This window comes from Neophocaena asiaeorientalis, unplaced genomic scaffold (assembly GCF_003031525.2).
Source record: "Neophocaena asiaeorientalis asiaeorientalis breed wild unplaced genomic scaffold, Neophocaena_asiaeorientalis_V1.1 scaffold40, whole genome shotgun sequence".
Taxonomy (NCBI): domain Eukaryota; kingdom Metazoa; phylum Chordata; class Mammalia; order Artiodactyla; family Phocoenidae; genus Neophocaena; species Neophocaena asiaeorientalis.
In genome coordinates, this window is record NW_020185335.1 from 11,141,094 (window position 1) to 11,151,092 (window position 9,999).

General features: G+C 47.5%; 1 protein-coding gene and 1 long non-coding RNA gene across 2 annotated transcripts; both read left to right on the plus strand.

Annotated features, from left to right (window-relative positions):
• The first annotated feature begins 333 nt into the window (after positions 1 to 333).
• On the plus strand, positions 334 to 4,638 carry HSBP1 (heat shock factor binding protein 1). The gene is made up of 4 exons (XM_024735762.1): positions 334 to 481; positions 1,027 to 1,093; positions 1,683 to 1,803; positions 3,117 to 4,638. The coding sequence occupies exons 1-3, from the start codon at positions 437 to 439 to the stop codon at positions 1,799 to 1,801; spliced, it is 231 nt and encodes a 76-aa protein (XP_024591530.1). The 5' UTR covers positions 334 to 436; the 3' UTR covers positions 1,802 to 1,803; positions 3,117 to 4,638.
• A 1,560-nt stretch (positions 4,639 to 6,198) lies between these two features.
• Positions 6,199 to 9,683, plus strand: LOC112393434 (uncharacterized). Its single transcript, XR_003001920.1, has 3 exons — positions 6,199 to 6,643; positions 7,263 to 8,823; positions 9,191 to 9,683. It is a non-coding gene; the product is annotated as an uncharacterized LOC112393434 (long non-coding RNA).
• The last annotated feature ends 316 nt before the right edge of the window (positions 9,684 to 9,999 follow it).

Genomic DNA, 9,999 nt, shown 5'->3' on the forward strand with positions numbered 1-9,999 from the left:
GGACCCGACTCCTTCTCCCTTCTCGGGGTTTGCGGGGTTTTGTTGGAGGTCAGGCGGCGACACAGGTCTGGGCTTGGCACCTCGCGGGCGCCCTGAGAAAGCCAGCGCGGCCTGTAACGACGGTCTGGGAAGAGACTAAGGCCACTTCTCCATTCGTTAGCCCCACGGCAGGTTCGTTTCACCTTTTTCCTCCCGGGTCGGGGCCAGGAGGGAGGCGCGGTAGGGGCGGGGCCGGGCGGGGCTTAGTGGAAGAGGTGGAGAAGTGGTGGGCGGGGCCTCGCCTCGGAACGGAAGCGCGAACTACAGCTCCCACAGCGCCCCGCCGTCCCGCGGTTGGCCTCTGACGTCGCGAGAGGCAGCTGCTGGGCGTCTGCGCGGACAGACGGAAGTGTAGGTGACCGTCTGAGACAGCACCGCCAAGCTGGGAACCGGGGAGATGGCAGAGACAGAACCCAAGACCGTGCAGGATCTCACCTCGGTGGTAAGGGACGGCTGTGCGTGGCGCGCCCGAGGCCGCCGCATCCCCGGGGGGCGCCGGCGAAGTCCGCGGACCGAGGCGCCCTCTCCGAGGCCGCACGGGTCAGGTCTCTGGAAGCCAGGTTTCTAGAGGTTTCGCGGCCGCGGCCTGGCCACCTTGACCCCCCGGCCGCTGGCTGTAGGCCCCTGCTTCTGCTGACGTGCCCAGCCATACCCGCCACCCGCACCCAGCCCCACTCAATCTCGGTGACCCCGGCTCCCCGCAGCTCCCCTCCTTACCCACTCTGCTCTGCGCGCCCCACCCCAAAACACCCGACGCCTTGGGAATCGCAGCGGACCCAGACGGGAGGGGGCGTCACCAGCCCCCCGAGTCTAATTTGACAGGTGGGGAAACTGAAACCCGGACAGGGAAATCGAAGGCCACGGAGCTGCGGAGAATTGGGGCCGGAACCCGGAATCCTGGTCTCCCCGTGGCACCAGGGCTCCTATCCTGATCCCGTGAAGGTGTCTCGGGGTAAGCGTGGGCTGTTGTGTTTTGTTGTTTCACAGGTGCAGACACTCCTGCAACAGATGCAAGATAAATTTCAGACCATGTCCGACCAGATCATTGGAAGAAATATCCTTTATTTGTAGTCAGTCTCTGATGGGCCTTTGGATCCCAGTTTGCGGATGGTGGTGGCGATAAGTGGGGGGTTTGCAGGTCAACTTCCACTAGTCATTTACCAGATTTTTTTTTATTTTATTTTTTACTGAGCTTAGATGCACACTTCCTGAGAAGTACTGTGCAAAGAGCTGGGCTTACAGCTGAGCTAGATCCCTGGCCGTGAGGAACTTACAGTCTCCCGGTAATGCTGCCTAGTATGATTGACTGTTGACTGTGAGCGAAGCATTTCATGTGTATCTCTCCTGTAATCCTCACCATCACCTGATGAAGAGGTTGTAGCGTTACCTTTGTGTAGCGGATGAGGAACCAGGAAGCTTAGAAAAATGAAAGAACTTGCCCATGTCCCATCACTAGTAAAGGGCAGGGCTGGGATTTGATCCTCACCCTGGATTCCCATGCTCTGAACCAGATTCTAACAGTATCCAAAGGAAATTGGAAAACCACTTTCATGAAGACACTGTGTTGAAGGTTGTAGTCCGCAGGGCCCCGGAGGAGAGGGGTAAGAAGTGGAAGCTGTTGGTGCCGTCTTTAACTTCCCCACTTGATGACATGAGCAGTCGCATTGATGACCTGGAGAAAAACATCGCAGACCTCATGACACAGGCCGGGGTGGAAGAGCTGGACGGGGAAAACAAGATCCCTGCCACACAGAAGAGTTGAAGGTGAGGGGAGCGAGGGACAGTAGAAGTGCGGTGCATGTCCCTGTGATTTTGATGTAGTCGGACTTTCTCTGGATCTGTCCCCAGCCAGGATCTAGCAAGCATCCCTTGTATTGTTCCCCTTGTGGACTACAGGCTTTGAATTTTTCATGCCAAACTAATTCCTTATGAAGAATTTATTTTCCCTGTTTTTATCAATGAGACCTAGATCTCTAGTTAAGACCATTAGTTAATATTAGATAACCCCTGAGTTTATATCACGGCAAAAACAAAGAAGTGTATTTTGTTGGCCTGATAATTCTTATCACTGGCAGATTTTCCAATGGTTTGTTTTGTTTTGTTTCTTAAAGAGAATACGCACACTGCCACCTTCATAAATGCCATAAGTTCTAAGGATGCTCTAGGGAACACCCCCTGCACTGGGTGAATGCCAGGACAATGACTGATTATGATTTAGATGACCTAGGTTGTGGCCACATTAAGCCTTCGCCCTAGAGTTGATTTGTTTTTCCATTGCATAGTTACAGGTATCAGGAGAGACTAATAATCAGAAATACCCGTTACAGCAAGATAGCTAGACGCACAGATGACTGCCATGTTCTCACCATAGTGGGTTCCTTCATGACAAGCCTTTTCCTGAGTGTGGCGGTTACTTCATTGCAACCCACAGTAGTTTTTGAACTCCCTTTGTTCCCATCCCATTTTTAGCATTTTAATTCCCTATAAAAATAAAGTTTACTGTGAATGTTTAGGTAGCAAAATACACAGTAAAAGACACCAAATTCCTTTTTTATTTTCTGAGCGTGTCCTGGCTGGACCAAATGATAGGAAACTATGAAGTACGGGTTGCTTTGAAGTCCAAGGAAATAAGTAGAGGTTTAGGAGGTAAGGGACTTAAATTTACTGTTATCTTAATAGTAGATTGGGTTGATGTAGTATGTTAGTAAATCATGTTGTTTTGTATGGTTGTCACCTTGATTCCTTATAGACTTGGGCAATGTCCTGCCAGTCTTAGGAGCGTCTCTGGGTCTCATATATTCCGGCATTCAAAAGCCCCATCAAGTGAAAGAGAACAGATTGAAGAATTTCTCGAGTGACGGGCATAATGCAAGGAAAGGAGTGGGAGTAGAAAACAAATGCACAATAATCTCTGTAATAAAGATTTTCATTGTCGTTTTGCTAGGATGTTGTGCAGAGAAAATACATTTAATTCAAATGAGGATTGTGAAAGGATTTTTAGTTGCTAATTCTATGTATTATTTTTATGTGTCCTTCCAGAATGAATAGCACATTGATGGCTTTTGCTTGTTCAACAGGTTGCTCATCTACACTGGAATCTGGAACACCCTTTTTACAAGCCAAGAGAAGACAGATGGCTTTTTGCAACTAACTACTATGTGTAGACAGGTTTTATATTATAAAGTGTGCATTCTTCTTACCACATACTATAGAGTTAGTTTATAGAGTGATTTCCCTCCCCTGCCTCCCATGTTTCCTGAACATGGTGAATTCACATCTTGGACCTTGGTCAGTTGTGCTATTAAACACTAAAACTTTGGCAGTTCCTGCATACAATTGTCAAATTTTTTAGTGTATTTTTGTGAAGTCACTTTTTTTCTATCATTCCCTTTGTAGTAGTTGCTGTTTGATAAAAGTTGCTGTGTAATTTTTTTATTAGACATAGGGTAGATCCTTGGTTATAATAAGATTTTTGTGAAGTAAGGCATTTATAGTTAAGGTTCTTTGATTCTCAGAGTGACTGATGAGTGAACACCAAATAGTGTGTTGGCGATACTTTCCAAGTGGTTAAAAACATTTAAAAGTGTGTATTCAGAAATATCTGGCACTACTCTGTCGCCAAAACTCGGAATGGAGCCATGGTTTTATGCCTGAGTCCTTGAGGCCAGATGCTACAGTAACGAAGAGTGACCACGGCCACTTCAGTGTTAGAATTTTTAAATATGGACAGTGACAGAGTTGTCTGATGTGATGAGGCTTTCAGCAGTTAGAGTTTTGCATGAGGTTTGAACCTTCAGTAGGACCCTACCTTGTCCATCGACAGCAGTTACCATAGGAAACCTGGCAGGACTTTACAACTAAGCTCCTCCGTCTTTTGAGCTACTGGCTGGGAAGAGAAACAGAAAAGGAAAACAGACCGTGTTAAGTCCGTGCCTACTAAATAACTAGTCGTAGGCTTGAGTTTTTAAGAAATAGTTTCTTTAAACTGTTTCTTACCTAAACTCGAGCAGAGTAGTGGCTTTATTGCTGATAATGGGAGACAGGGAAAACAACTCCTGCGGCTCAGCCTGCAGTGTCAGGAGCGCTGAGCCCCAAGGCAGTGTTGACGGGAAGGAGGCCCGTGCGGCTGTGCAGCAGGATGATTTTGTGTAGAGAATATGGAAGAAGCTGGGGAGTGGAACAGTGCTTTGGAGAGGGAGACCCGTAGTCAACACGGTGTGATTTTTTTCAAGTTTCCTATGTCACTAGTCTTAATTGTTTGAATTGCAAATATATAATAATATTAAGGAATAATTTGTCCTATTTATAAATTATATGGGGAACACAGAGGAGTCGATTTCTTCTGGGGTAAAATGAATTCCCCACTGTTACCACCGAGCCGCAGAAACTCCCTCACTGGGCCGGTAGGTCGCGAGGTGTGGCCCTGAAAGCCCAGAGCCAGCTGGACTCAGGGGCTGGGTGGAACCGCGTGCAAGATGCTTCCAAACCTGGGAGATGGCAAGTGGACAGTCGGGATGTAAGCAGTTGGCTTCCTTAAGTAACAGGAATGTTTCCCCTGACCAAAAATACCTGCCATGAATAAAGGTGCCTGAAATCCTGCTGTCGACGCTTCCTTTGTGTCAAAAATGATTGGTTTGGTTTTCTGCATTTTCATACCATTTCAGATGATCGGCTAGAAGCTCTGGAAGGATTCAGTACCCATAGCCAAAGTGGGGACGGGAGGCGCGGGGGAGACTGAGGTGCCCCAAGGGAAGCCAAGGAGTGTGGAAGCCTCGGGCTGCAGGGCTCACCGGCCAGAGCGAAGGAGAGCGACGCCCTCCGGGGTCCCCAGGGAAACCTTCACGAGTGTGCTCCCCAGGACACTCGTCCCTGAGAAGCTCCAGCAGAGAAGGGTTTGTGCTCACTTGCGGGTAGCATCTTCCCGGCTCATGTGATTCACCTGATGAAAATTCGCAACGTAAATTAGCTCAGGAGAGGCTCTGAGCCCCCAGAGCAGAAACGGGATTGAACTCCTCTGCCAGTTTCCAAGTTACTTAACCAAGGATTTTTTTTTTTTAATACTTGGCATTTAATTAACATTTCATAGAACCCGCATGTGGTATGAAACACACCTGGGGAGATAGAGGTCAAAGGAATCCAATAAATAGCTCCGGGTTCACTTTATAAACACTCACTTCACGTTCCCCAGCCTCCAGGTAAAGCTTCAGCCTGGGCTGGGGTGCCTCCACGTTGTACAGAAGGGTGCTTTTCCTCACACGGTCCCTGTGAAGTGCAAAGTGCAACACCTGCTAAGTTACAGGCCTGATCACCCATAGTCGGGTGCTCAGGCCACAGCCTCCTGGGCCCGAGGCACAGCTCTTTCCCCTCCAGCCCGCCCCGGCGACCAGGGTTCCAGGCACCCTCGCTGTCCTGGAGCCTCTGCTCCGCGAAGGCTTCTAGCATGGTCAGCATGGCCCCTGTGTAGTTCCAGGCATAATCTTTGGGTGCAGGAAAATCTGTCTGCCTCTCTTATTCTCCAACTATTTTTTGTTCATTTACAGGCCCGTGAAGTTCCTACTCAGCTAAGAAATACAGCTAGCATGGAGTTGTTTGCAGCAAGCAAAACAGCCTTAGGTTTGACTAAATGCCCTCTTTTTCCAAGCCCGGAGGCCCCATCACCTTCCTCATTTGGCCTCTAGTTAATCCTGCTTTCATTCAAGCCACAGGATTTTTAATTTTTTTTTTAAATTAATTAATTAATTTGGCTGCATAGGGTCTTTGTTGTTGCATGCGGGCTTTCTCTAGTTGCGGCGAGTGGGGGCTACCCTTCGTTGTGTTGCGTGGGCTTCTCACTGCGGTGGCCTCTCTTGCTGCAGAGCACCGCTCTAGGTGAACGGGCTCAGTAGTTGTGGCTCGTGGGCTCTAGAGCGCAGGCTCAGTAGTTGTGGTGCACGGGCCCAGTTGCTCCACGGCATGTGGGATCCTCCCAGACCAGGGCCCGAACTCACGTCCCCTGCATTGGCAGGCGGACTTTCAACCACTGTGCCACCAGGGAAGCCCTTAAATGTTTTAATATTATTTTATCAATTTATTTTTTCTGCTGTTTCATGTCTGAAGTGCCGTACAGTACTTCAGGTGATTAAAGGTTCATCTGCCTTCGGGAGTCCTTGGAGCCCTTAACCGCACGTAGAGCATCGTTGCTATGGGGACAGAGAGTCCAACAAACAACTTACAATGAACTTTTTAAAATTCTGTTTGTAAATTGAAGGTTTCCTGTACGGATAACTGTGTTCCCTTTTTTTATTCTGTAGTTCAAATGTTTTAATTAGATTAAAGTGGAGGAGTTTTCACAGTATGTTGTCGGGTGTAACCCTGACAATTAACTGGCAACAGTTAACGATTAGTGACGGCCACCAGCATCTATGAAAGCGTGTATCGTAAACCACCGTGCTGTGCAAGCATGTTGTTTATGCTATTTGGCTTCATCTCTTGACAACCCTGAGTTCAGTTTTTATCTGACCAGCCCGTTTTAAACAGAAGGAACCCAATGCTGGGCAACGGTTGACTGAGGTCACACAGCTGGAAGCAGGGACCACGGAATCGCCACCCACAGCTGTCCACCCAGGTAAGATTTCCAAGTATTCATGGCCGGGCTGCCTGGCACTCAACAACCCAGCTCTTGAAGTTCAGTTTCAAAAGAGGCTAATTTTGCACTTTCAGTTAAACGTGACCTAAATTATATAATAAACGTGCTTGATGTGAATTTTTATTCAGAATTCAAAGTATTCAGGGCTGCTAGAAATGTGCTGAACCAGCATTTTTAAGTTCTTTGAGAACAACTACAGAAACAAATCCAGTTCAGTTTCTCACGATGTTTGCCTTGATGAACCGCAGGGAATACTGGCTGCTGATTTTTAGCTGTTTCCCTGCTAACACCCATGAGTACAGAGGTCTTAAAAAGGTGCCTTTGCAGCCATCACCTGGAGCCTTGGTCTCCTGCTAATGATGTTAAGCGTCAGCCTTTAGCTGCAGCCTCTTTAAAACTCTCCATGAATGCAAAGGGGGTGGAGGGTAGGAGCCGGGGACGTGAGTCACTGCCTAAAAGCAAAAACCAGAGGGGCTGTGACAGCATCACGCTCACCGACCTCACAGGTCACTCTGGAAATAGGAAAGGAGTTTGTTGCTACAAGTCAGGTCGACCTGCTAGGAAAGAATCAGTTCTAGTGCTTGGCCCTCACACGCAGAGGCTTCCACCAAGAGAGGTGCCTGGAAGCTCCTCGGACACCTGCTGAGGAAGAGCTCTAGATCCAATAGACACGGAACACCTGCGTCTGCGGAACCCTGGTGATGCTGGGGAAATGGAACGTTCTGCGGCTCCCTCCTTGAGCAAGGCCGAGTGCATTCACGTGCAGGTACATGAACTACGCACAGGTCTCGGGTGCTGTGCTGCTTTGCGGGGATCACCGTGGCTGCATATCTGTACTTTCCTACTTTTTGGACATCTTTCAACCAATGATTCACATTGGTCGCGGGCAGAACGTCTGCCTTTCAAAAGGAACAGTATCATCTCCCAACAGTTAAGAATTCAGGGTGGAGCAGTTTGGAAGCACGCTGCTGCAAAGGGGGCTGTAATTGCCTCACCAGGGAGGGCAGCCCCAGGGAGAGTGAATTCCACACCCACAGGGCCATCGAGGACCCAGAATGCCCCCACCGAGGCGCGGCCCACGGAAAGAGAGCGCCTTCCTCCTTCCCTCTCATCCCCGTCTCAGAGTGAAGAAAATGTTTTCCCCAAGTTGTTCCTACTGCGCTGCCCTGGCCTCAGCCCCTCAGAGCGCTCGAAGGTCGTTGACATCAAAAAGTTTTCCAGCTGGAATCTTTGTCCGTCTAATCAGCCCTCAAGAAACCCCACTCCTAAACCACTGCTGTAGTTTTTCTACCTCTTACCTTTTATGGGTCGTGAGAAGTTGCTAGCCAAACCCAGTGTTTCCAGAAAGAAATTGTAAATATTAAATATCTTAAAACTACAGGCCTGTTAAGTGGAAGAAAACCCAGTTAATTTTAATGGGCTGTGGATAATCATCAGAAAAGTCATTTCTGGAAATTTAAAGAACATGATGGTTTCTTTCAATGACACATATTCTCCCGGAAATAGACCACTGGACTGATTCTGCTCCAGAGTCCTGCTGAGGCAAAGGATGGGCCCACATTCCTCATGGAGCAGAAGCCTGGGCCTGGCCTGGCGCACGGATCGCAAAGCTGGAAATGCTGCAAAACAATGTCCTGCAAAGAAAATCGGACTTCCGCCTTGATAGGCAGACGGCTCTGATGGAAGCCCCTCAATCAGAACCTATGTTCCTTGGGCCCATAATTAAGAAACTTCGAGAGAAAGACTCTTGAAACTAGCTGGAAAAGTATGCTGTCTTGCCGGCAGAGTTTCAAACAGGCTGATGATTACCACGGGTCAGCCTTGGGGTCCGTGAGCCCTCATCACAGTTGATTATATGAAACATATTGTCAGCCTCGTCCAAAGGAAATACAGTAAGATTCAGTGGGTCGATCTCATTTTCTCGAGCGCAGACAAGGCTTCACAGTGATCTGAGACTCAACTTTGTTCTCCCCAGAAGGAGAAGCAGAGTCTGTACGACCCCTCTGGCACAGCTGAGCCAGTGTTTCTGGAATCACCGACTGAGAACATTTTCCTCCCCGTGAACTGCCAGAAGTTTCTTGGGTTTATTCAAGCTAATCTGTATTCCAGGACAATTCCGGACGAGATTTGTTAGGAATACTTCAACAAGGTGCTGTTTGGTAAGTTCTGAACTTAAAGGATCTCTTCTTGTATTATACTAAGTGATCTAGTAAACGGAGCAAGAATTCTTTGAAATGAAAGCAGACCCTGAGGCTGGGGCCCAGCAGCCTGAGTTTTAACACGACCTCCAGGAGATTCTGACCTCCCTCAAGTGTGAGAACAAGGGCCCTAGGGTGCCAACTTGGGTTGTCTGATAGCTTTGGGGAGTCAGACTAGTCTAAACACAAGAAATCCCTGGGGGATTAACATGCAGGTTCCCGGGCTCCTCTTTTGTAGATTGTGATCCAGTACGTATGGGACAGGGGCTGGGGATCCGTGTCTTTAATCAATTCTCCAGTCATTTTTTTAATATTCCTTCCTACACAGGAAAACATTGCATGGAGGAAGGGGGTGGCAGGGAAAAGCGTCTCACTCTGAATCCCTCGGGCCTGGGCCGGTCCTAAGGTAATTGAAAAGGAATTGATTCTTAATTACCCAGCACATCGGAGCACAGGGAAAGAGCATGACCTTTTGGCCCCGTGAAATGAGGAGCTCACCCTCCAGCCCAAGGAGCTGAGCATGAAGAGCCCTCACTCCACGAGGACTTGAATCACTTTAAATCAATTTGCTTCTTGTTAAGACGCACTTCAATGAAACATCATTCCAACTCTTCAGCCACAAAAGGATAGCCCATCATTTAAGGCTTCCTGAGTGTGTCAGTTGCTTCAAAAGGTTTTAAAGAGTATGGTAAATATTTTACCAGAGGGATACGTTATTCAATAAGGAGATTATTTATTAAAAACTAGTAATTTATTGGTTCATGTATCTCTATTTTCATGAAAATGCATTCTTTTCATCTGGGCATACTTTTCTATGCCCACAGCAGATTAACCTGTGAGTTGACAATTCTGTTAATACATAAACGTATTGAAATATAATTTAACTTGTGAAAGTAACAGGTTTTACTAATAAGACATATCTGTAAAATTACATTTTAAAAGAACTGTTGGAGTGTTTGAAGCGTAGTTTCGTGTACTTAAAAAGAAATCATGTTTGCTATTTTGGAAGAAAGAACAAGTTTCTCATTTATCTTTTGAGTCATCCGTCCTAAAGGAAATAACTAATGCATGACTTTTTTTCTTCTTACTGGTAAGAAGGAAAGCATTTAATGCTTAGGCCCAAAGCCAAGGTATTGA